Raw genomic sequence first — 25,719 nt, forward strand, 5'->3', positions numbered from 1 at the left:
CATTAAATATTGACAATATGAAGAACAGATTCAGTTGTACTCTAAACCTTTAATCTTTTAAGGAGAAAAGATCCAGCTTTTGGGGTTCTTTTAAATTTGCTACTGACAAACCACTTCAGCTATAAAACAGCACGGCATGAAAGACAATTCAGTAAACAAGAATACGTCAAGGCGGCTTTTTAAAAGTTAGACGATGTGGGCTCATTTGGGCTCCTTAAAAGGCACAACGTCCAAATATATATCACGGCTGAATGTGACGATGAACTTGGCAGCACTGGGCACAGAGAGCAATGTCAGAATCCTTGACAGATGAGGGCAGAGGCCGGATCCTCTTTCAGGGTGGCGGCTCATAGAGAAGTCGTTTAGACTAAATGGAGCCACGGTATCATTGAGGGGACCCATGTCTGAATTGATGACCATTTAAAGATGCCAAACAGACTGAATAATGGTAAGTCGATTCAGTGTCTGAGGCTGAGCGAGTCTGAAATGACAAGATGACACACCCTGAAGAACCTCATAGAAAGGCTTAGTCATGGCCTGTCACTCCGCATCACTTTTTCCACTCTTATTTCCCAGCATTCGGGCGACATCTCTACGTTATGTTTTCAGAGAGTCTTAGAGATCGCTATTGTCATATATCAGTGGTGGTAAAGGTATTCGAATGCTTCACTTAAGGGAAATAAAATCAAGTCTGTCTTTTTATGCCTCTTTCTTTGTTTATTTTTATTTATTTATTGAGTTTCTCTGTAATAAAATGTGCTTTGTAAATAACGGAACGTGTACAAGTACCTTTATATTGTACGTGAGCTAATGTGCTTTACTGCTTCCCACCAGTGCTCATGAACCGGCTGTACAATGGATTGATTAGTGTGTCTCTACAGGCCTCAGCTCTCACCAGTCCATCTCCACACTTGGTCCCCGTCAGGACCAGGCCGGGGTCGGGCATGTCATCGCCCAGGTAGACGTGTGTGCCTCGGCACAGAATCCTTCCCCCTTCCTGCAAGGGGATGTTTGTCTCTATGGAAACAGCGTTGGTACCAATTACTGGGCGGTTAGCTCCTCCTTGACACTGGATTTTGCCACATTTAGCATCTCTGTAAACAGAACGAACAACAGGGAGAATAAAAATGTGATAATTGAATAACTTGTCACTGTTTTCCCAAATGTGTGCCTATGCAATTATTTTCTATTTCTATTTCTTTCACTCACTCTTGCTGTCTAATTAGAGAACGTGCCGAAGAGGCAGCTTGTTTGTGCTGTTTTCATTCCACAAGCTGAACGATTTGACCTGCATTTCACCAAGTGACTCTGTAACCTTCAATTAGGGCTGCAACTAATGAGTATTTCCATCGTTTGACGTGTCTGTTATTTTTTATTATTATTATTAAAAGTCTTTAAAATATCAGGAAGAGGACAGCACATCCCAAGTTTCAAGAGACCAATGTAACATCTTCAAATTACTTCTTCTATCTGATAAACAGTCAAATACGCCAAAAATGCAATTTATATTTAAAACGGGAAACATTTTTGCTTCTGTATTGTTCATATTAGTTTTGTTTTCAGTTTCAGCAGCTTGTACAATCATATTGACAATATTGCCAACTGTTTTTTTCTTCTAGTTTTTCCAGCTGTGTCTATATGGTTTTAGGTAATTTAACTAAATAAATAAATGTATAAAATCACTTCAGCTTTAAGTATTAATTGGAGTGAGAGTACAACAGAGTTTCAAATAAAAAAAGGATGATAACACATTTGCATTTTTGCTTTTCAAACAATTAATTGATGAATCAACTGATTCAAATGTTGCCTTTTTGCCTTTATTTGACATATGACAGTGTAGAAATGGGGAGAGAGGCGTATGACATACAACAAAGGTCCCGAGACCGTAATCGAACCCGAGACGATGGAGTTATGTAGCGTCCGATGTCACTACTTGTCAACTAAGGCGCTCCTAACAACTGATTATACTGTAATCAACTGTTTACAGTATAAGCCCCACTGCATTCCACGACATACAATTAAATGCATTTATTGGATTCTATGGTAATGCAGAGCTTACCGTGCTTCACATTTGGCAAAGGAGCCTTTGGAGTCCTTGCCACAGTTGCCATAGGGGTCTCCTGCTGAGTTGACCCTTTGAAAGCAGATGCCCGGAGCTGGCTTTGCTCCTGCAAAACACAATGAAACGCGTTAAAAAGCTGGGCGACGGTCACTGAACCGTTCAGTGTGCCCCAGCGAGGTGGCCTTCCACATACCTTGTCCCCACAGCGTGATGCACTGCTGCTCGTGAGTCTGGCAGATGCCGTTATAACAGTAGCCGTCCACGTTGTGGCAGGCGTGGCCGTCATGCAGGTAGACGTTGGAGGGGCAGTTAGGGCTGGTGCCGGTGCAGAACTCAGGCAGATCACAAGAGTTACCGGATTCACGGCACGGAGTGCCTGCTGGCTTCAGCTACACTCAAATGTTGACAGCAAACAACAGTCATGAGGACAAACACCCAGAGGGAAGCTTCGACAAATATGTGGTGAGCTTTGTGTCAGGATGGTTTAAAAAAAAACCAACGATATCATGGCTGGCTGATCAGAACACATCATACCTGACAGTCCTGGCAGCATTGTCCGTGTGCACAAACAGCATCCCCCTTCAGAGTGCAGGTAGAAGCGTTGCAGCAGGGATTCATACATTCCTTCATAATGGAAAAAGAAGGCAAGCACAGAAACGGGATGTAAGTGAGGGGGGCCCAAAAGCAAAGAATAATTTACTCAGCACAAAGAGATCATATTTCACCTCCAGAGCACATGTTCAGATTTTGTTATCAGAGAGGATGCAGCCCTAACAGGACTGTATTCAGCAACAACTAAGAAACCTGGCAGAGGAAAGGAAACAGCAGTTTCTAGTTCTCTAAAAAACTATGTTTCCATCTGAGACGACTTACAAACTCGTTTAAACCCCCGGAAACACAAGCCGGATGGTGAGGGAAACAGAACACTTAATAGAAGAGAATCAAAGAAGGACTCACTGAAAAAAAAACTCAATAAACAAGCAAAATGTTGCCATAACATCAGACACTATCTGACCTTAAATTAGCCAAAGAGACTTGATACAACCAATTCAACTTCAGAAATTCAAGATTATTGAAACTTTTTATTCAGCTCGATGTAAGAATTCATATTTTTTAAAACAGGACTACAAAGAAGTATCTGAAAAGAGCCACATTTCACATCTGCTTCCTAACTTCACCAGCAGGATATTTTCACTACCCTGCGGAGTTACCCAGGCCGGAGTTAGACATGTGCATGTATGATCTCACACAGAGGCAGGCTGACTGGACGGTCTCCCTCTTGCCATTAAAGCATCGGTCTGAACACACTGTTCAGCCGAGTGCAGCTAGAGTCAGGAGGAAGTAGACGGACGGAGCTGGCAGGGTTCACACAGCTGACATGACGGGCCTCCCAGAACTCTTTTCAGCCTGAGATCCATTAAAGGGCCTTTCCCATGGTCCCCGGGGCCAAAGGAGGCGGAGGAGTCATGCTGAACAGAAGTAGCCTGTGATTGTGGGGAATAGGACCCGGGCTTTTTAATGAGGCTTTTTAGTGGTGGAAAGAGGTGCTGTCTCAGAACTCTGATCTGGCCTGGTTTGGCATGACGTCGCTCAAGTCAGCGGAGAGCTTTATTATCGCTGCTGGCTCAGGCCTGCGAGGCTTTTGACAGTTCTTTGTTTTGAAGGACAAGGCCACTTTCAGCTCACAGAAAGACTCGCTGGGCATAAAGGTGTAAACACATCGCGAGAGACAACGAGGCATTCTCTCACGTAGGCTATTATCATTATAGATGTCGCCTTCATATTTCAAAATGCAGTTATTGTCAGTCTGCTTCTGCAGATTGCCAGCTGCATCACGATGAACTGTTTTATCATCCCACAGTCGCAGCAGTTAGCAACGTGTGCCACCATTACGTATGTGCATGCCAATGCAGAGTCATTTAAATAATTCACCGGCTGACAGGGAGAGCTGCCAGCGATGTTTCCTCTCAGTGAATTGTACCACGATCAGACAAGCCTCTTCCCAAACACTTCTTCAGTGCAGAGGAATGAATAAATTCACACTCATATCTCTAAGCTCATTTTCTGAAGACCGTGTTTGAATTACGAGAGCTCTGCGCCGATATTTGTTTTTACTCTGGGGAATGTTGGTTTGTGCCATGCTTCTGTCAGGAAAGCTACAGAAACCCCCACTAGTGCATCTGCTTAATTCGTTTTTTCAAAAGTGGGAAACCTAATTAAGAATGATTCATGGATGGCAGTTAGGAAAGAGATTTTTATTTCGACAGAAGGGGCATAAAACGAGAATGCTAAAGGAATTGTAGGAGGTCTATAGGGCTCGCTTACCTCAAGCTCTCCACAGTCACACTCCTCTCCCTCCTCCACGTAGCCGTTGCCACATTTTTGCCCACCGTAGAGCACCTTGACCTCAGGCATGTTGAACAGACACATCCCGACGCCTTTTTCGAAACTGGCCGTGAGGTCCTTCTTGCTGCAGCTGCTGAACACTGTGGGGAACGGGTACCTGGGAGGGAAAGAAATGTTTTGTGAGTGACACAGAGAGAGAGAGAGATAGGGGAGGAAGACGATTGAGATACCCCACAAGGGTCTTCCTGAGTCTGATGTAATCAGCGCTAATTGCTGCTAATCACAAAATCAATTAACCACTGGAGCGCGGCAACCTCTCCGAAGCGCCATTAGCATGCGAACAGCACAGGGCCCCGGTGACGGCTCCCTCCATGGAGAGAGGCAGATCTGATAAAGCATGGTTTATGAGACGTGGGATCATAAAAACTCAAACCAAAAAGTGCTTCCTTCGCAAGACTTGCAACACCAATAAATTTGGGAGAAACGGGGATGGTGTGTTTTTAATATTGTTTTTGGAGCGGACGGAGAGGGTGGTCCTCTCTGTGGGGAGAGCTCACAGCCCAGGGCTCTGTCTGCCAAAAGCCTCATGTGGCTTTATTTCTCTGATAATATAGTGCCTTAGATAACCGTGTGTGTGTGTGAAGTGTGCATTAATATCTGCAGAGTGTATCCTGTCCTGTGTTTCTTGATAAAAAAAGTTTTTTACTACCTCCAGCTACACCATTAAAGTCAGACCAACAAGGTCAGAATGGGTGGATCTGTATGTCATATGCTCTTTGTGCACACAGATGATTGCATGTATGAGACAATATGTGGGAGATCCAGGTCAACTTAGATGCCAAAATGTTTCTTTCAACACAACTCAACAGCTGGAAGTCAGGAGACGTAGCCGCAGTCAAACCGCATGTTTGCCCGTAAACCTTTGTACTTTTTTAAAATATAAAATGTGTCCTTTTCAGAGGCGTTTAAATGTCTGAGCAGCAAGGAAAGTTCAGATAAGCAAACTGTCTCCAGAGTGAATCAAACACATGCCACATATTCAGTGTATCATGTACTTTTAGATAATGACAGCAAAGGAAATTATCTGAGTTAGCTTGCGAAGTGTTTCTGATCTAGAAAATGTACGCGATACAAACTACAGCAAACATGTCACAGTTGGCAATATCAACACATTTTTCAACGAGCATATTTAAAAAGGAGCTTGTGCACAAGGCGTATTCATGCACAGCCTGACCTGCTATGGCATCAAGAGAGTCATAAAACTGTCCTCGGCAGCGCAAAGGATGCAGCTCATTGACGTGTTTCTATGAGTGATACGCGAGTTTAAATGTGGTGGAGTTGTCAAGCTATAAGGCTCGGGGTCAGAACCCTTGGCTGTACTGACACTGAGAGTTTTTCATCTCAGACAAGGAGGCATTTCTATGAAGCTCAATGTCAACAAGACTTTCAAAGAGTTTTTCTCTGATTAGGTTTCTCATCTAATACGCCTCCAAAATATGTCATGACACTCTGTGAATGTTTTGACATGACCTCATTCTCTGCTTGCCTTTGATTTCTATCATGTGTGGAGGCGGCTTACATCAGCTCCTTGCTGCTGACCCCCTCCCCAAACACACAACTCGCCGCTCTCTAACGTCAATACTATCCAGAGCTTGTGTTAGGTGAAAGTGGGGTACCTCGCAGCGGATCTCTGCACTCTCTGGATTAAAGCAAAAAAGATCAGAGTGGATTTGTAATGACGTGAAATGGCAAAAGGAAAGAGCAATAAGGAAAGCTGTAATAACAGCCATTACTGCGCCCTCTTTTCCCCTTCCTCCCCTGCTGAGCACCTCAGGGAATCTTGCTATGATGAACAGCTGTCAAGGCTGCTGTTCAACAGGCAGACCACTTCCTTAGCAACTGCTGTTGTTGATTTCCTCTTTGCCCCCAGAGCCCCAGCCAAATTTGCTCGCTCAAGTTGCACCCCCTGTTTTGCTGCATTCATTCAATTTCCATGAACTCAGCCCTGTTCTTGGGTTACCAGCCAATGCAATCCATGACAAACACTAACCTAAGATACGTGAGCGGCTCAGGATCCAGCTGTTCTTTATGAGAGCCAACGCAGAAATAATTGGTCTACGCTGCAATGGTGTGTGGGTGGGAGGAGGAGTAACGGCTGTAAAAAAAGAGGCAGCGGTACCGATGAATTACAGTGGATGGCATTCAGCAGCTGCGGGGCCCCAGGGCAAGGAAAGCAGTGCCACGGTGGGCACATCTGGGTCTCATGGCGAACTTAAGACACTCTAGACAGCCACTCATCCCATGGGTGTCTGGGCCACCACCACAAAAGAAAAGACCGGGCTTGTCCTCATCCTGTTCCGGCTTCACAAAGGATGAGTCGTGCTCACCTCTGCCCGGTCTCTATGGCTCTTTGTTCTGTCTCATACTGCTGCATTGTTTTCCATCTGGTCCTGCTCCAGTTCCATTATGGATATCAATATGGATATCAATTCTTCTCTGTCGTCTGTGTTCTTTTGTTCATCTCTATCCTACAGTGTTTGACAGTTTGTGTCTTAAGCTTCAGAGGTACCGCAGTTGATGGTTGATAGAGTGTACAAAGCAATTACTGTAACTGCGGTGCAGCAATGGCCAGACAAAGCTTTAATGGATCTGTGGGAGGTCTGGTGATAAGGAATCATTCCCAGATCTATTACAGGCCTCTATGATCTGCCACACACTGTGATAATGCTACAGTTATGAAGGCTTTCAGACATTTTCTCGTTTCTCTGCTTTGACAAGGGGGTAGACGAACTGTGACAGGTAACCCAAATAGTTGTGGAGAGTAAGAGAATAAGTCATCAGTAAAGACATAAAAAAGGACTAAATGGAATCTGACATTCATACCAACCAAAACGTCTCTACTTTGCATTGACCTGCTGTTTGTCGGACCTACCTCGTCGAATCGAAAAATGTCTTTAAAAGGAAAAATGTATTCAAAACGATTTGGCCAGAGATCCGGAAAAGCAGCACCATTTGTGGCATTCAAAACGTCCTGCGTTGTTTGACGACTCTCAAGTACAATTATGTAGTTAATTAACAGTTTTCAGTGTTGAGCAAAAGCACATTGATTCGTATTTTACAGGTGAATATACACTACAGAAAACATCCTTATTTATATTATTTTCCATTCCTGCCAAAAGATCCCCATAAATACCACAAACGGTTCCTTTAAATGTTGCTAGACCATCACATGAAGGTTGGGTTTGTATATCATTTTGCTGCAGACTATGATCATAAATCCAAACCTTTTCCACTAAACTCTTAAGGCAAAGTAGCACATTATTAGACAGAGCACTTCAACCCAAATGTAGCTGGGCAGGTCTCTCTCCTCCTTGCCGGTCTGTCCTTGTGGTTCAGATCACACAGGACGCAGGGTAAACCCATCCAGCACGCCCTCCACAGCCAGCTTAAGTCACATCTATTCAGCCATAAAACACTGATGAGGCTATGAATCAGATCTGCTGGCCTTTCCAATGACACATCTGCCAAAACATTTTCCGGCGCCGTCCTTGACAGCATTTTTAGTGAAAAAACGCAAAATCTGCAATTGTGACCCTATATCTGCATTCTGCTATCACAGTTTTATTACATTTAGGAAGACCTTGATCTTCTGGCACGAATAAAAGTTAATTCAAACCCGACTGTGACAACTGTAACTATGACAAATATTTCATACTTGCTTAAGTTATTCAAAACCACAGTCACTACATTTTTATTATTCATTTTATGGCTTTCCTGGAGCTTGTAGAGCGTAAGCTCTGGGTGATGACATTAGGTGATATGATCTGTTGTGGCCTTTGGTGCCTGGCAGTCTGGTCTACGTTGTAGATACTAAAGAGCATTTTCACATTGATTTCCCTATGGACCCAATTAAACAAGGCGTACTAGAGAGTTCCTGTTTTTCAGTGGGTCACGGGTCACATTTCCATGGCATCCCGTGGACTCACTTTCTGTGATTCCTGATTATTTTATGACGAGGGAAATGTATCAATCTCGCTCCCAGCAGTCATCATCTTACTCAGGGCTTGACCCATGCGTGAATGAACCCTGTCTTAATCATGTATCTTGTAGTCTTTCTGTCCATCAACATCTCAGTTTGTGTGTCTGAGTTAGATGACAAGTGACTATATGTTTATTTTCATAGGAACATATATATCATGGCATTTTATAATGAAACACATTTTGATTACAAAGTAAATAATCAAATCATGCTGCTTTAAATGCTGCAACATTGTCACGACTTTTTGTCTAAATTGAGGAAATAGTTCAACCAGACAAATAAATAGTTTGCTTACATCTGGAAACCAGCTCCATAAAACAGTTTGGATGTTTAGCCAAAATTGTGCTTCAGTCAGAATGTAATTAGTAGCCTGACAGCAAGAAAATTCATGTGGATGTGTCTCTGCCCAAACTTCATTTACCCTGAATACCTCAAAACAAGCCACACTTGGTTGATGAAAGAACTGAGCAAGAGACGAACCAAGAGAGGTGGATGAAGCACAGACCCCTGTTGAGTTCCTATTTCAATCTGATAATGATGCAAAATGTATACGTTTGTGCACACATGTCCCTCTGTCCATAGAGTACCCAGCAGCAGCTCAGTTGGTGTGTTTGTGTTCATGTGTGTTATAATCTCAAAGGATGGAGACACCAGCCTGTTCTCATTTAAAGCTAATGGGGGGGGGGGGGTAGTGGGATGGTCGGGGAGGAGGACGCGACAACTGACCGTAACCAATATGAGCAGGAAACAAGCAGTGCTCTGTGCGGATGTGCAGCTGGCACTGGGACAGCTTGTAGTTTTTACTGCCCCCCCACCACCACCTACCCCTAACCCCCCAGTATAATCACGATGAACTGGATCCCATTATCTCCAGCAGCAAGGCCAGCAGAGCTTGGTGGGTATCAGTCTTTGAACATCGGCGACAATGGAGACATTCCTGCACTCTATTTGATTAAAATGAAAGCTCAATCAAAACGGCAAAAACAAAAACTTTAGCTACTCCACACTGAATGGGTGTTGTTTCGCTAGTACTTTCAGTTATTGAATGCAGGGGCTGGTAATCAGCGGGGCTTTTGTACCAACTCATCCAAGTTCTGGCATTGTGAAGACGCATTCAGCATGATCACATTGTGCTTTGAAAAAAGCCGGTCGCCTGCCAAGAAAAACACGACAGTCAACGCTATAAACAAATAACTGTAGCTGGCTGGACAACATTCAAATGATTGCAGCAGATTCCATGTGTGTGGCCACACGGCATTTTAAAGCATGGAACTACGAGGGGCTCGAGCTGGACTCATGGGAGATGTAGTACCGCCTCAGGCAGCGCGTATGGTGCTGACCTAGAATTAACTGAGGAAGCAGAATGAGGCAATACAGAGTTCTTTAACATCCTTATTCAAATGTATTGCTTCCTTAATCCTGGATTAAACAGCAGAGTAGCAATATGGAGCAATAAGGAGGGTTACAGGGGATTATTTTGAAACCGAGATCATTTCGTTCTTTTGTCAGATGGAATGAAGAAAAAAAAAAAGCATCGCCTCTGTGGATAGCAGAACAAAAAACGAAATATTCACGTCTTATATATTTCTTACTATTCTATATTTGGTTCAAACTACATGCTTCCACATTTGGAGAAGTTCGTCACGGCTACGTATGACTTCAGATTGAGATATTTTAAGGGAGAGGTGAGTTTTCCTTACATAGAAAAATGTATGATAGACAGTTTTCAGAGGTATTTAACTATTTATTAGGACTTGCAGAGAGATTTTCCGACATTAAAGTTGCATGTATGTCAAAGAATAGAACAACTCGAACTGGCTGTGAATAAGGAAGAAAGGGAGAGAGCCGGCGAAGAACGATGGAAACAAGTATTGCTTGCACTTTTCTATCTGTTTTTCTTATTGCCAATTTTAGGATAAAGTCCTTGACCAGGGATACCCTCAATCAGGGTTAAATATAAATCTACATCTTGCTTGCTGTGTTGCTTTATGAGTCTATAATCAAGAATAGTGCTACCCTGTTTTTCATGGGTCTGATCCAAACCAAACACAAAGGGATGTTTCCAGCATAAACCCCAAACTGAGGCTCCCACAGACCACTAGACCTTGAGCTGGAACTGATACCCAATGTTTCCACCAAAAACATCCCTATCCAGCTGCTCGGTCTACTGCGAGATGTTAGACATTACAATCTATAGTGACAACTGTACAACTACACCTCTATCTTGATATGTTAGATACACACTTAGACAATAGACCTTTTTTTAGGCTATTTGAGGTTGTGTCAGGATAAGTAAAACTTACTACTTAGTAAACTTAGGAAACTTTTGTGGCCATACACTGCCACTGAACCACTGGCTTCCTATTCCTATTGGTCCTATTGCTTCAGGACATTAGCACAGCTGTTGAATCTGCCATAAACCCAGCGGCACAGCGGTTCAACGGCATTATTTGCTTCCTGCTCTAAAGACAATAAATTAAAAATGAAGAGCCCATGGAATAATATTTACATATGGTCACAATCTGGGCTCTTTCGAGCGACACTCACTGTATTTAATAAATGACTGAATTAATGCAAACTTAATGAAGGCTTGACATCATGATGATGCATTTCAGATGGTTTTGGAGTAGGACGTCATTTGAAAAGTCAAACCAAAAGCAGCCTCGCTGGAGTGCGCTGCAGCTGTGAATGATAGCATATGTCCTCAGGCTGATGAAGGCCGACTAGCTGAAATTAAACTCTCCCAATAATGTATATTGCAGTGCAGAGTCAGCTGTCTTTGAAGATCTATTGAATCCTAATTGTCAGGATAGAAGCAGTGACTCACCCCGTGGAGGGAGTCATGATGCAGCCTCCACGATCCACGGTCACCCTGCAGCCACACCCCCTCTCTGGGGTATCGTGGTTCATTCCAAAGTTGTGTCCGAGCTCGTGGGCCAGAGTGACTGCAGCGCCAAGGGGGTTGTCCGAATGGTCCTACAAAGAAAAAAAAACAAAACATTAATCATGCAGGAACTGAACTTGACATTGCCTCTGACCAATATTTCATCTAAAACCTCTTTTCTTTATGAATCAGATTTGTTAAGTATAATCTAAGCTAGACATGAAGCTACAAGCGACGTCTTATAATAAAGCGTGTTCAGTTTCGTTGTAGCTAATTAAAAACAGACGTTTCTAATTACATACTCTGAGGAAAATAACAAATAATAAAACATTTTATGCTAGCCAAATTGTTGTTCCCAACAGGACCCACTGGAGAAAGATTACTCAAAACAAGTGAGTGTAATTGCATATTGCCAAGATTAAACAAATGCTGTTGGATCTGTGCTTATCAGAGCGTTTCCTCTGCTCGACGTTGTGGCACTCAAATGAGAAATGAGACAGCAGACTGCTGGCTGTCACCTCCAGCTTGCTCGGCAAACTTTGACACAGCCAGATGTGCTGCCTCATCCAACACAAACAAAGACGTGGACATCTTGAAAATCACACAGCCAGCAGAGATAACAGAAATTAAAAACAGACAGTGTGCACGGTGAAGATGAAGATGACGCTACGCTGGCAGAGAGGAAGAGCTTTGATTACAGAGGTGCTGCTGTTTCCTGCAAGGTGTGTAAAACATGAACACAGCGACGAGGCTGAAATAAATAATGTAGCGGCAGCAGCTATCAGCTCTTCATGGATGCAGAGCTGTGCGTCAGAGCACCGTGCCTCTGGAGTCTTCAGTCACTGTGCATTATTCAGTAGCGCTGTGCAAGTCCAGCTCAGACTGATGAAGTGCTCTGCAGGGGGCTTTTGAGAGTAACGGTCATCAGCTGTCTGCACTCGCTGCTGCGCAGCCTGGATTAAGGCAAAGCAAAACCCTCTGTTTCTGTTTTCCTGGAACAACGAAGACACCTTCGCTGACTGATGAGAACACAACACAGACAGTGGCTACATGCCACTGTCTGTGTTCTGTTTAGCCACACCAATGAAATTAATGTAGCATTTCGGGGCTGGTAAATAGATAAAGCAGATGGTTTGGGGATGGATGTTTAAGATTTTACTGCTTAGAAACATAACAATGAGACCCATAGGGGAAGTTGGCTAATGAGTTCAAAGCTATTTTGTAAACGAAGGGAGACAACTAAGACACCAGGGTCGTGATTTGCCCAGCAGAAGAAGTCTGCAGTTGGAGGCTCATCCTTTATGTCTCTGACCTGATGTATGTGCATGTGTAGAGCTCTATCGCAATGGCCAAGTCCCGATTTTACCATCTGGGAGGACAAGAGTGAAGAACCATCTGGGGACTATAGCTGTAAACCTTACCACCAGCCAGCCAGGCTACAAGACAAACAGCCAATCAGGGACATAGCGTATAAAATAATAGCATGACTTGCCCCTAATACGACATGATTTGAGCACATAGTATAGGGTTGCAGTTCTGTGCGGGGTAATCATTTACGGCATGCCCCTTCGTTTTTCATTCAGGCGGGGATATACTGTACCCTTGAATGCACTCATTTGTTGCACCTCATTAGGAAGCAATAGTTTCCACCCGTGTAATCGATACACACTCTGATTTATCAGCACTAAGTGGAGGGTACTATGCTTACCAGCTTGGCCTTCCTGGAAAAGAAACCCCCCCCAATGATGTGTGTGCGCCCTGAAGTTAATACAACTTAATATCAACTCTGGAATCCTTAGCTCAACTCTTACACAAGAGACTCAGGGGAGTATTATGTCAGACAGGAGGGAGGGGGAGAGTCAGGCAAAGAACGAGGGGCAGGAGAAGGGAAATGATTAAATAAGTCCTTTCTGGAAGTCAGACACACCCCAAAATATGCCTTTTGTCTATAGGATGGATCAAAGACATTTGAGCATGCGTACATTCTGTGGCACATAGGTTTACGTACCATGACGATTCCTCCCGACTGCTCTGCTGTGCACATACTCATGATGGGTGCCATACCAATGGTGGTGCCCTGGAAATAGACCCCACTAAGGGGGAGAAAACAGAGGTCATCACATCATTAGTCTCACATAGCAGGACCAAATCTCCACAGCGCTGTGTCAGCGCCAAGGAAAGGTCTGGCGGTAGACATTATCATATTAGTATAGAGGAACGAACACTTTGGCTTGCTTGTATTTTTTTTTAAACCAGTCCCAATTTTCCTGCCCTTGCAAAATAGATAGCGGAAGGCGAGGAGAATGCTGCGTGAGACACACAGCCAAGGGCAGACTTATACCCACAGTCTAAATCCAGCGAGTCAGACTTTCACATCATCAACACTTCAACTGTCAACGTAAAGGTACCTGGGAGACCACTAGTGGCGCTGTAGAGCAATGACTGATCTACAAAGGGTTGTATTGCAAATATGTAGTGGATGCTAGTGTTAGCGTTTCAAGGCTAACGTTTTTTTTAGGACTATGTAACATGGGCTGGAAACATTTCTTTGGTTGGCTGATTGGCTAACTAGACCTGCAGCCTATGTGCTGTTTGAACCCTTTGAGGATGTGTGCTTCAAAAGCAGAGCTACCTGATCAGCTGGGCGTTGTCATGAGGCTTCTGGGGCAGCAGCTTGACTTTCCTCCAGTCTAGGAACTCATGCAAGGTGGTGAAGGGGTCCTGGGAGATGGGGCACTTGTCCACATCACTCCATACCTCCAGACCCACCAAGGCAACACGGATATTCAGAGCCCGGTAGAACTGAGAGTGGAGTGGAGAGAGACGTGTTTTTAGGTTATTATTAAGGGTGTATAATCTTTCTCTCTAGCATGTTCGTTTTCTCTCTTCGATGTACATTGCCTATTAAAGGAGCAGTGTGTAAGATTTAGTGGCATCTGAGGGTGAGCCAGTGTTTGGTTTGTCCGTTCTGGGCTTCTGTAGACACACGGCTCATTCTCAGCTAATGAAAACACAACATTACGTAGTTTCAAGTGATTATACACAAATTAAAACATAGTAATGAATATTATATTCCATGTCTGCCCCGGAATCCTACACACTGGTCCTTTAAAACAGAAATACTATTCAAATACTCGCTTACAAATGATGAGGGCCACTCAACATATCCTGAAACATTAATCAACATACGACTTCCCATATGAATAAATCATGTTTTGCAGCTTCTGTTTTATTAAACAGCCACCCACGGCCCGTTTTATCACAGCATCGCTTCAAAACATTTCTCAGTCGAGTTATGGAATTGATCATCCATTCATAATCCAATCAGCCTCTGCTCGCTAGTCGGTTAATTCTCAGCAGGCTTGATGCGACCTCTAATAAATCACACGCCTACACCACATCCCCTCTGTTGATTTGATTGTTACCTTGTCCACGTAATTGGCGATCTCAGCCAGTCGCTGCTTGACCTTCTCCATGTCCTTGCCTTGCTTCTGAAACTGAACAACACAAGCAGGCGGAATAAAGCAAGGAGAAAGAGAGGTGAACAACCCTCTGGAATGTTTATTTTCATCAAAGGCATTATTTGGGACAAATCAACACTGCGCCAGCTCCAGTAATGTTTTCACTGAGTGTCGCGTTAATTCCACTGGCGCTTCTGCTGCAGTTGCTGTCATCAAAGAGCTCCTCAGCTTCTGCTAAAGCGATAACCTTTACCACCTTGTCTTATATCCAGCGTCTATCCACTTTCTGTGGCCCTAAAGCACGTTACATTGACCTATGTGCCTCATGTCAGCAAGAAACCCTTTCTTCTCTTTGCCCTCTTTAAGATCTTACGTCTGAGTTTTGAGATAATTCAGAGTGCACATCAGAGGCGGAGCCATCTTATCTGTGTCTCGAGGGGATTGAGGGGCAGCTAAGCGTGTGACCTCTGAGCCCCTTTCCTGTGGTGATACGGGAGCGGAGGGTGAATAGGTCGACTCGGTGTGACCTCTGCTTACCTCTCTGTTGTCAGCCACAATGATCAGCTCCACATACTTCGTCGTAGTCTGGACGTGGCGTTTATGCTGCAAGGGGTGGGGTGGGTGAAAGGGGGTGGACAGGGAATAAAGCAATAAGAGGCAGCAAATGTGAGCGGAAATGGAGGGTGGTAATGACAAAGTGATAAACCAAGAGATGAAGAGAAAAGAGAAAGGAGGAGGAGGAGAGAGAGTTGAGAGAGTGGAAGAAGAAGGACGTTAGGAGGACACACTTAACCGCAGCTTTCTGGAAAGGGCAGCCTAAATTTAGTTGGTTGCCACTCAATATGGCTTTTAACCTGAACTACACTCTACACAAAAGGCGGCAGAAGCGGCATCAGCACAAAGCAATTCGGCGACACTTCAAGTCTGACCCACTAAGAGCTGCTAAGGTCACACGTACCTGCATTAACACTCATACAGGGACCAGGATATTAACTAATAAATCACCGTTTTTGGACAATGCTTCCTGCACTGTTGGCAGTGCACATTATGAAACACTACCCTCTGCTTTCTTTCTAAAATTCAAAGAGCATGTGATATGCTCAATGTTGATTTATGTGACATCTGCACAGTGACTCTACCAGCACACAAAGTGGAGTACGGGCAAGTGAGCATATGTCCAAAAAGAAGCAAACTCAACACTCAAGAATACAAATAACAGCCATGCTGGTGGATCAGTGAGGATGCACTCAAATGCTAACATGTTAGCATTGGCAATGCAAACATGCTGATATAAAGTATAGTATAGTGTTTTTCATATGCACCACCTTATTTAAGAGTGTTTGCATGCTCACATTTGCTAATTTGCACTAAATTCAAATAACAGCACAGGCATGTGGTCATAAACCAAATACTGGACAAATTAAGATTTTGACCTGATGATGGCGCTGGAAGAATGAATGAATGTCTCAACCAACTGACAAACAGACTGATATTGCCATGTAGCTATGCCTATAGTATAGCTAAAACAAAAAGAATAACAAAATTGCTCAAAAATTTGAAACAATTGAAACAACGTACAGAGAAACAAAGAGAGGCGATGACATTGTTTTGAGGCTCTTCCAAAACAAGAGAAACACAACCTCTGAGCATGGAGCAGATGCTGCTCTCGTGCTGTGTGTGGACAGCAACTCACTTTCACCACATGAGCTAAGGTCTGTCTCACCTGCACACACACACACACACACACAGATCCTATACTATCCTGCTGGCTAAGTGTTCTGCCTTCACACTATGGCCCACTTTCAACCTGAGCCTCTTTATCCGTGCTGGCCTGGCAGCCTGGATCCTCTCTGCTCTTATCTGCCTCCTCCATAGATAAGCCAGGATGGGCAAGTGTGCTCTCAATGCTGCCTATGGTGATTACCAAGTCTCTGGGAGGCCACTGGAAGGTAGACACACACACGAGCGCGATGTTCAATCAACTCAGCAAAGATGAGCGTCCCTGTTATGAATACAATCCGATGAGTTAGACGTATAGATGTGAATTTACAAGACACAACACATGTTTTCATTGTCACTATAAAACTGAAACTACCACTGGGAAATGGAAAACATAGGTTTCTGCATCCGTGAAATATTTCCAACAACCCTCCAAACATTTAAAATCCTCAACGTCACACAAATGGCAAACAAGAACAAAGATATTCTCCCTCTTCTTCCCCCAGTGCCTGTTTTACACACCACTTCTGCTTCAATATCAGAGAATGAAGGTGAAGAAAGAGGCCAGAAAGAGAATTTAAGAACAAAGACCATGCTTACTGGAACTTTCAAGCACATTGCCTCATTGCCTTCATTAAGCAAATGGAGCTGGCTCAGGTGTGGATGAAGATGGAAACCGTATAATGGAGCTTTGTGATTCGATTATTGTCACCGTCCACAGTCTAGGCTAGCATCCAACTGTTCTGAGTCCGTTCAATCCATATGTATTAAAGTCCACTTCAGCAATGACCTTTTCTGCCCCAATATTCTTCTTTTTTTTTTATCCATGAAAGACAAGACACTCACAGAATGCCATTACATGTGTTCAGGTTTGATATTCGCAGGAACTCGTGTTGTTGTCGTGCAGTTCCTGTCAGCTAGCCATCATATCTCTCTCCCCTTCTCTACCCCATCTCACTCTCATCATCCAGAGGCACTCTGCCAACACGCAGCGTTATCTCTGGACCCCCTCGAGCAGGGCAACATCGTGGCTTATCGAAGCAGCAGCAGTACACCTCGGCCCCTCCTTGTGTAAAATGCGGAGGTGAGCTTGCTTGTACGCCACCAAGTGCAGCGAATATATTCCCACTTTTTTGTGGATCTTCTCTGCGCTACTAACGAGACCTCTCGCTCCTCTGGTTACAAGTGACACTTCTTTTTGGAAAATATCCTTCCGCCATATTATCTGTTCATGTTTTTAATGACCTGTGGGATTACCGTGTACGTCTTATGAATAAGAATTAATTAATTTTTACCCCATCTCTGTTTCTGTCTGTTGGAAACTTCTGCGGTTTCAGGATTTCGTCACTTGTGCTGAATCTTTGCAGCCCCCTTAACACTGAAGACAAAGCTCGCCATTGAAGCCAGTGCTATAATCATCAGCAGGAATGAAAAACAAAAACTGCAGTAACAACATCAGAAAAACCCCATGACTGCATGAATAACTAAAAACGAACACTGTGAAAGGGCATTATGTTTTAGCCAGCACAGCCATATGTTTGGCCTGCGTCCCCAGAACAACACTCAAACTCAATATACCCTTAATGAAATGATTAAACAATTGCTACAATAAAAATTAGTTTTATGCTGCATCACAATTATGGAATGTGTGCTTAGCCTCCTTGGGTCCTTGGACATCTGTTTCATCTTTTACACAACCTATCTGTGTGTCTCTTTGTGTTGACCTGATAAATCAGCCGTGTTCGGACACTCCTGCCATCCTTCACCAGTGAGATAGAGATCACCGGAGTCTGTGTTCTCCACTTATCGGCCCTCATCATCTTTAAAGCCCTATTCCCTCTGGAGATAGAGACTCCCTGTGACCGTGGCCCTTATGATTTATCCCCCAGCTCAGTGGGATAGAAAGGAACTGAGTTCAGGGTGTGGGATAGGGTGGGGTTTGTAAAACGCAATCTGTTTAATTCTTGATGGACGGATCCTGCTGAAGGCATGATGTACAAGCCTGCAGTCTGATGTCGCTTTCGGAGCAAATGGTGTCACTTAACAGCCGATGCACTTTCCAAAGGCGTTTATCAAGCCGCACCACTAATGGACGCTGTTAGATCAGATGGAAGAAATGAGTGAATAATTCAACAAGTAGTAGCTTCTAAGATATATAACAGGCCACTTACCAATATCTACATTGCAAACTAGCTTTTTTAAGAAGGTTAGTGTGAGAAATATGTTTTCCGTGCAGCCGGAATCCAAATACAAGCTACAAAAAGAAAGACATTTTTCACTGAAGCTGGTTGATGCGAGATTTTCTGCTTCACATCCTTTTCAGAGCACAGTGTGATGAAAACAGCAACTCAAACATTTGAGTGGCAAACACAAAGAAAAGCAGAATCAAAAGGGCTCCATTAGCTTTGAGTGCGTGACAAAAAAAAAAAGTGGTGACTGAAAAAACATTCTTCAGCACGACTGTGATGAGCAGGGAGAAAAGGGTTGAAAGCATTTCTCCAGGCGATCCAATAGTTTAAAAGACGCAGACCTCACAGGATTGAAATAATAAGAATAAATGGATTACACATGGTTTACTATATAGACAATCCACAGGACGTAAGCATAATTTCATCACAATGGAATAGTATGCACAGTCAACACAAAGAACACTTCAGCAAGCACAGCCTGTGGATTAGAAGTTGCTGTGTGCATTTGCCAACATCTGGCGATCCCTATCGTGATACGAGGGTAACCATTTACCATATTGCAATATATTGCAATAATGTGAACAAGGCAATGTTTTTTTAAATCAGATTTTAGGATGTCAGAGTAGAACACACCACCATATGCATAAAAGATGCATACAATCTGAATAAAAGAAACTGTATGCACTAAGAATAGTGGAAACTGCATCTGCACAGTCACTGTAACATCCAACATCTCAGCACTACCTTGTGTGCAACCAGAGCCACTGTCACACAAGTATTATCAAAATACTTTCAGACTCGGTTTGATCATTTTGACCTGTTGAAGAGCTGGTGAGGTCAAAAGTGGCTGAACTTCTTACAGTAAAAGGCATTTCAAATATCTATTTTTCTTTGTGCTACCTGAATGCGCTTTGAAGAGCATTTCTTCTGAGAAGCAAGCTTTGTTGACTTGTTTGAAAAAGAAAGACAGGAGGCGCCCTGGTGGGATCCTTTGAAGCACGTCATTGCCCATCTCTCCCACCCCTTGTCATATTGACTCTCAACTTAGTAATGAAAGCATAAAATGCAAAAGAATACTTGAAAAAAGAGAGAGAAGAAGAAGTAGGAGGTCTTTCAAATCACACCGTGAGTACAGACAGTTTAATGATCCTTACCCTTGTGCTGAAAGCCCTGAACGGACTGCCGTCTGCATGTTCAATGGGGTAGGATATGTTGAAATCATGGCCACAGGTGCCAGAGGCAAAATTGAGGTGTTCAGCTGTGTAGATCCAGTGAGTCCCATCGGAGTGATCAGCAGATGGTTCCAGTACGTAGGATTTGCCTTCAAGAGTGATGAAACCCCTGCAGAGAGAGGAAAGGTTAGACAACATGCCTCGTCATATTCTATTCATTTTGTCAGAATTCAAACACTGGAATTGCACGGAAACATATAAGATATGCAGCAAATAAAGAATATTAATCCGACCTGGCTGAAACAAAAGGGATCCTGACTCATGCGTGACATCCCATCATAACCACAAAAGCTGATACATCATTGCGATGAGTGCAACTAAAGAGCAGCGTCTCTTAGTTTTTCCATTGTTTCCTCTTTCTTAACTTTTTCTCACGTTTTTTATTTTTTTAACAGTGGCCTCTGTGATTTAGAATGAGTCTGGATAAACTGTCAGATTCTCACAAGCCTTGCACAATATTCACGACCACATGAACTCACACTAACCCCCCTCTCCCCAAAAGCCTGAGCGCTCTGCCAACACAAACCGAGAACAAAGTGTCTCGGTGAGCCAGGCGATGTGTAGCTGTCCGTCAAAAAGAGTTTTGTGCATCACTTGTTGTAGTGCAGACAAAATGAAACAAATAAATATTCAGGACCGCAAGAAGCGCAACAGCAAGTGCTTTTCACGACCGGGCGATTCGGTCTGCAGAGGGTGTAGTCCTTTGGCTCGTTTGTGAAAACATTCCTGATGGTGTCCAATGATATTACTGCAATCATTACCCCAGTGTGACATCTGCAAACACTAAAATTCCATACCTGTCTAAAGCCTTACAATAAGTCAAGTTCACTGCTTTTAAACAGTATATACAAGGTGTCATCTTAAAGTATCAATGTAGCAAAATTCATTACTTACTGGGGTGTGTTGACATGCCATTCCTCAGAGCTGGACACTTGAGACATACACTTGGCCTCAAGTCAGACTATAAGGATAATTCTTGCTTATTACAACCTGGATCTGACTTTCATAGCTTTGATGACATTGAGCTCACCAAAATAATTGATCGGAGAGGTTGTAAACCAGCCAACAGTTTAGCCACATTACCTTAACCAATTTATTTGGAGGTTAAGGTGAGAGTGAGCACCAGAGAGGGTCCCGCCAGTAATAATCACTTCCAAAGCGTGCGGTGCAGCTATGGCTAATATTTGCTTTAGGAAATAGAAAAGGTGTCTGACACACTTACTTGATACCAGCACAGGTACTGAGGCTGACGTCCGAGTTGACGTGACCCTCCACCTCACCGTGGTAATAGCAGTTTGCCTGTGTGAGCACAGACAAAAAGACCAGTATTTAAAGTTGAAGACAAGAGGGATAGTGCGACAATAATGTTAGGTTTTAAGCACACTTCAACAACAGACGTCCCAGCTGATCACAGTGAAATACGAGCAAGTTAACTCTGGGGGGGGGGATCGTCTTTTGCAGAGTTAGCAGCAGCCATTCGTGCTCATCACCACAGCTGGATGGTAGCTGAAACCTGCACGTGCTGCTGCATTCACAGGTACCCGCTTTCCGTGGACCACCTGTCGAGCTGCAGCATTGAGCAACGAAAGCGAATTAAGCCCGTGTTTATTGAACCAGGCCTGGCAGCGAGAGGGCGGGGAGGAAGCATCTGGTTTAGAGTGAAAACAGCCCTTCTGCTATAGTTAGACGGCCTCGCTCAGGTGAGGTCTAACCGCCGCCCTGTTCTGGAAAACAAGGAAATGTGAGTTTTCCAGGCAGTACATTTTAAAGTCCGGCTTCCTTCAACTTTGAGAGGCTGCTGATGTTGCATGTTCAGTGAGTTTCAGTGAGTTTCTGGTGCTAAAGGGGATCTTTGGTTGATCTTGCATCCCAGAACTTCTTCACGATAATTCTGCAATAAAACTATGATAATCTCACTTCTGACGCAAGCTAGTTTAAATAGCATCAATAGACTTTATTTCAGTCTTACCTCCCAAGTAAGCATTTATCTCCAATCTGGATCTAGTATTGAATCCACTAATTGAATCCTTAAGAAATGCCTTCAGAATGTAATGGGTTCTTCCTTGGCTCATGCTACACCCATCCTCCAAATTACATGGAAATTGGGCCATGAAAATAGTTTTTTCCGTAATCCTGCTGACAAACAAAGCGAACAGACTTAACCTACATGGCAGAGGTAATTATCAGGTTCAGGTTTCAGGTTTTTATTTGTAAGTGCTCTTACCAGTGTCAATTCCAGCCATAGCAGCTAAGCAGCAGCTGTTTTCAGCCAAAAAGTTGGTGACTATCTGATGAACGTAGACGAGTATTTAGCAGCAGAACAAAAGAAGAGTGATGACTGGACTTACATTCGTTGCATTGCCAGAAACATGACTCTAAAACAGTGCTGATGTTGCTCCATGTCTGCTGGATGTGTAATTAGGCAATTGTTTGCTAATACATTAGCCATAACGACGTTATACAGCGGTAATACATGTGTTCTGCTGCTCCCACAAAAATCCATTGACAACTTACAAAGACCAAGAGTTAATATTAAAAGAACAAAATGTTAATTGTATGAGTCATATTACATATTGAACACCTGTTAATTTCTGCAGTTTGTATCTGAGTTGATAAAAGATTTGATATGAGATTTGTGTAGACATTTTAACAATTTAACAAAATATGATAATGTTTACATACGAATAATGAAAATAAACAGAACTGGAAAAACAATGCTTACAATCCTTACAGCACTTACATTTCACCCAAAACGTTATTTTTGGCAAAAAAACAGTTGCCTAGCATATAAATATAATTCTGTGGAGACAAGGTTAAATAATGGATATTGGAAGCCAAACCTACTGCCCAAAACACAACATCTTACTCAGAGGACATTCAAGAAGCCTTCCTGTGTTCTGGCCACTTTCCATATCTCTACCGAGAGTTGTACTGAAAGAGAACTATCCATTATGTCGAGGTAAAAAGGTGCAAAGAAAGGACAGCCCATTACCTGAAATATGAAATTTTAGTGTAGCGAGGAGGAGCAGGGCTGGATTTAGTGCGCTGAGTTAATGCTACCACCTCATGTTTCTTTGATGAGATCATGACTGTGATGCATCGATATAGGGGATATGAATAGACTTTTTGTTTCTAAGGTTTCTGCAGAGAGAAATGAGAGTGGAAAGTGCTTACGTCTTCATATGGGATAAGAAAGATTAATAGCTAATACCCAGATTATAGTGGGAGGCAACCCTGGGTGTGAACATTACATTGTTTATGCATTTATTATTCTAAGTTAACGCTTTAATATCCATGCTGGTGATTGATATTCCCAGTAGATGGCTTTTGTTACAGCACATGGTACTCATATGGTGTGTGGACGTTAGAGAGACATGGAGAGTACATAAAACGGACAGAGGGAACCGAGGGAGGGCTGACTCACGCTGAAGTCACTCCCAGCAGTACCTTGTCTTTGACACACAACTGAACCCTCCAGATCCCTTGCCCAGATCACTATATCAGTCTCCTCCTGCCGGCAGGACAAATAAATTAACTAGGGATCAGTCTCGAAAGATCTGGCCGTTTCCAGTAAAAAAAAAAAGACCCTCCCATGAAGAGCTGGCTGTGGTCATGAGAGAGGAATGAGAGGAGGGATGGAGGATGAAAGGTTACCGGCAGTGATCCTTTGGTCCATGCGTTCAAGTTTTAATCCACCGGTTCATGGCGTGCAGAAGGATTTCTTCATAGGGCTGCAGCAATCAATTGTTTTAGTATCCTCCCAATTACTTAATCGATTAATCGCATACAAAATACTTTTGCTTTATGAAGGAGCAATAGTAAATACACAAAAGAGAAAATAAGACTGAACTCATTGGTTTCCTTTTTAGAAAAATCAACATTTTTATTGCTTAAATACAATAGTATTATCTGTCAGAACTAAACCAATTTAGTTTATTTAAGTGCAATGTCATACTCCAGGTTTCAAGGCTCCAGACCAACTTTTTTCAACACTTTCCGGAAACCTTCCCGAAATGTAATTTCAAGTTTCCTGAAATAAGTGTTATCTATAGTGGTGATTTGCATAAAAACTCACAATTCAAATTATTAAGAAGTACATTTTTGCATTCTTAATTAAATATTTGATTCGATTAAAAAACACTCTTGTCATTATTAGTTATAATTATGTATTATAAGCTGCCTATAGCTACTGATTGAAGTTAAACAGATACTAATTCCCTCTCTAATATCTATTTTATATTGCTGTGTAAGTAAACATCTCTTCAAACAACTGGATTTATTCAGGTTTCTTGCGAAAAACTACATCTTACAAGATTATGAACACATAATAGTGTTATAATTTACCTTAGCCCAATTGTCATTTTGACTGAATACAGCATAAACCCATCATAATGTAACTCAAAGCAGCACTAGCTGTTAGCTCTTTTATTTAGCCAAGCACGGGTGATTCCTCGATTTTACATAATTTGAATTTGAATATTTTGGGCTGTTTATCAAAGAGAACAAGCTGAAGGCTCTGGGAGATTGTGATGGCATTTTCCATACTCCTCAAATATTCTAAAGACTTCAATAAATCAATTAATCTCAATGAAAACAAACCAGGTGCAGAAGCCCTAAACCCATCACGTCGTTCATCTTACCACCATTCATGCCGTCCGGCCTCTCGGTGTCTCGGAGTCCATCCTGAGCTGACCCGCTACAACTCCTGCATTGTCTCTATGCTTTGGAATGGCAGCAATTCCGACGAGCTGACCGAGCCCAGCCAGCCAGTCTCAAGAGGAAAATATTGTTAAATTCACTGCGTGGGCTGGCCATTATTGAATTACATTAATCTCCTCTTTTATGGATTTCAGCATAAGTAGGCCAGGCATTTAGTACACAGACCTCACAGGACGTCTATTATTATGCTTTCCGGGTATCTGAACATAAATTAGACGTTTAATTGCTTTCCAAACTGCAGATGATCAAATCACTGAAATCAAGCAAGCAGGTGGAGGCTTTGAGGCATACTGAACTGTTTTACGTGGTGCATCCACATCGTACTCAGTCGGTACAGTATACACTCATACTTTCCTTATGCTGTTTCTAAGGAATACAAAAATACTTAAAGGGATATTTATGGTTCCATGGAAGACGTTTTCAAAGACCCATTATATTTAAAAGCAGAACATATTTCGCTCTGGAAAAAAATAAATAAGCTTAAATGAAGATGAGAAATATTAATCACAAAACTGGAGCACATCACAAAAAGACCAAATCCTAACCTTGCATGGTTGGAAAACAAGATATGTTTGTAAGTAAAAAACAACATTAAAGACTAAGTCAGAATGAGTGAAAATTCATTTGAGAGACTTAACAGATGTACTTTTGATAAAAGCACAATCTTAATTTAACAAGTAAAAGGCTCATGAATGGGACTAAAGGTGCTGAATATTTCACAGTTAGTGTGACGTCTGAAGTGCACTTCGATGTTCACTAGTTTAATATTTTCTTGCAGACCCGTGTTGCAAGCCATTGTTTGGGACAGTCTGAAATTCATCCATTATAAAAAAGACTTGAGCCGTTCCCTGAAACTGAGTCTGTTCTCTGACCTGTGTCCGCCCCTTTATGTCATCAAAAATGAATCTGCTGGAAAATAACAAAAAATGGGCCCATTCACCAATACAGGATTCTTTATGTGAAAGATTACCCCCTTCTAGGCGGTTTAAAAGTGGGTCAACTGACCCAATTGATGTCGCAGTTGGGTCAATAGATGACATCAAACAAGAAGAGCACAATGAAGCAGAA

General features: G+C 42.8%; 1 protein-coding gene across 1 annotated transcript in view; it reads right to left on the minus strand.

The window, feature by feature from the left end:
- adam12a (ADAM metallopeptidase domain 12a) overlaps window positions 1-25,719 on the minus strand; it is a gene marked incomplete at both ends in the record, with an annotated part of 63,640 nt that overhangs the window by 6,021 nt on the left and 31,900 nt on the right. The window contains 12 exons of the mRNA XM_079183298.1: window positions 896-1,094; window positions 2,060-2,168; window positions 2,256-2,451; window positions 2,597-2,686; window positions 4,388-4,565; window positions 11,275-11,423; window positions 13,340-13,424; window positions 13,964-14,133; window positions 14,757-14,828; window positions 15,330-15,395; window positions 19,855-20,041; window positions 21,155-21,231. Coding sequence (XP_079039424.1) covers window positions 896-1,094; window positions 2,060-2,168; window positions 2,256-2,451; window positions 2,597-2,686; window positions 4,388-4,565; window positions 11,275-11,423; window positions 13,340-13,424; window positions 13,964-14,133; window positions 14,757-14,828; window positions 15,330-15,395; window positions 19,855-20,041; window positions 21,155-21,231 — 1,578 coding nt within the window. The remainder of the gene's footprint in view (window positions 1-895; window positions 1,095-2,059; window positions 2,169-2,255; window positions 2,452-2,596; window positions 2,687-4,387; window positions 4,566-11,274; window positions 11,424-13,339; window positions 13,425-13,963; window positions 14,134-14,756; window positions 14,829-15,329; window positions 15,396-19,854; window positions 20,042-21,154; window positions 21,232-25,719) is intronic.

Source organism: Pholis gunnellus, assembly GCF_910591455.1.
Source record: "Pholis gunnellus genome assembly, chromosome: 21".
Lineage (NCBI taxonomy): Eukaryota > Metazoa > Chordata > Actinopteri > Perciformes > Pholidae > Pholis > Pholis gunnellus.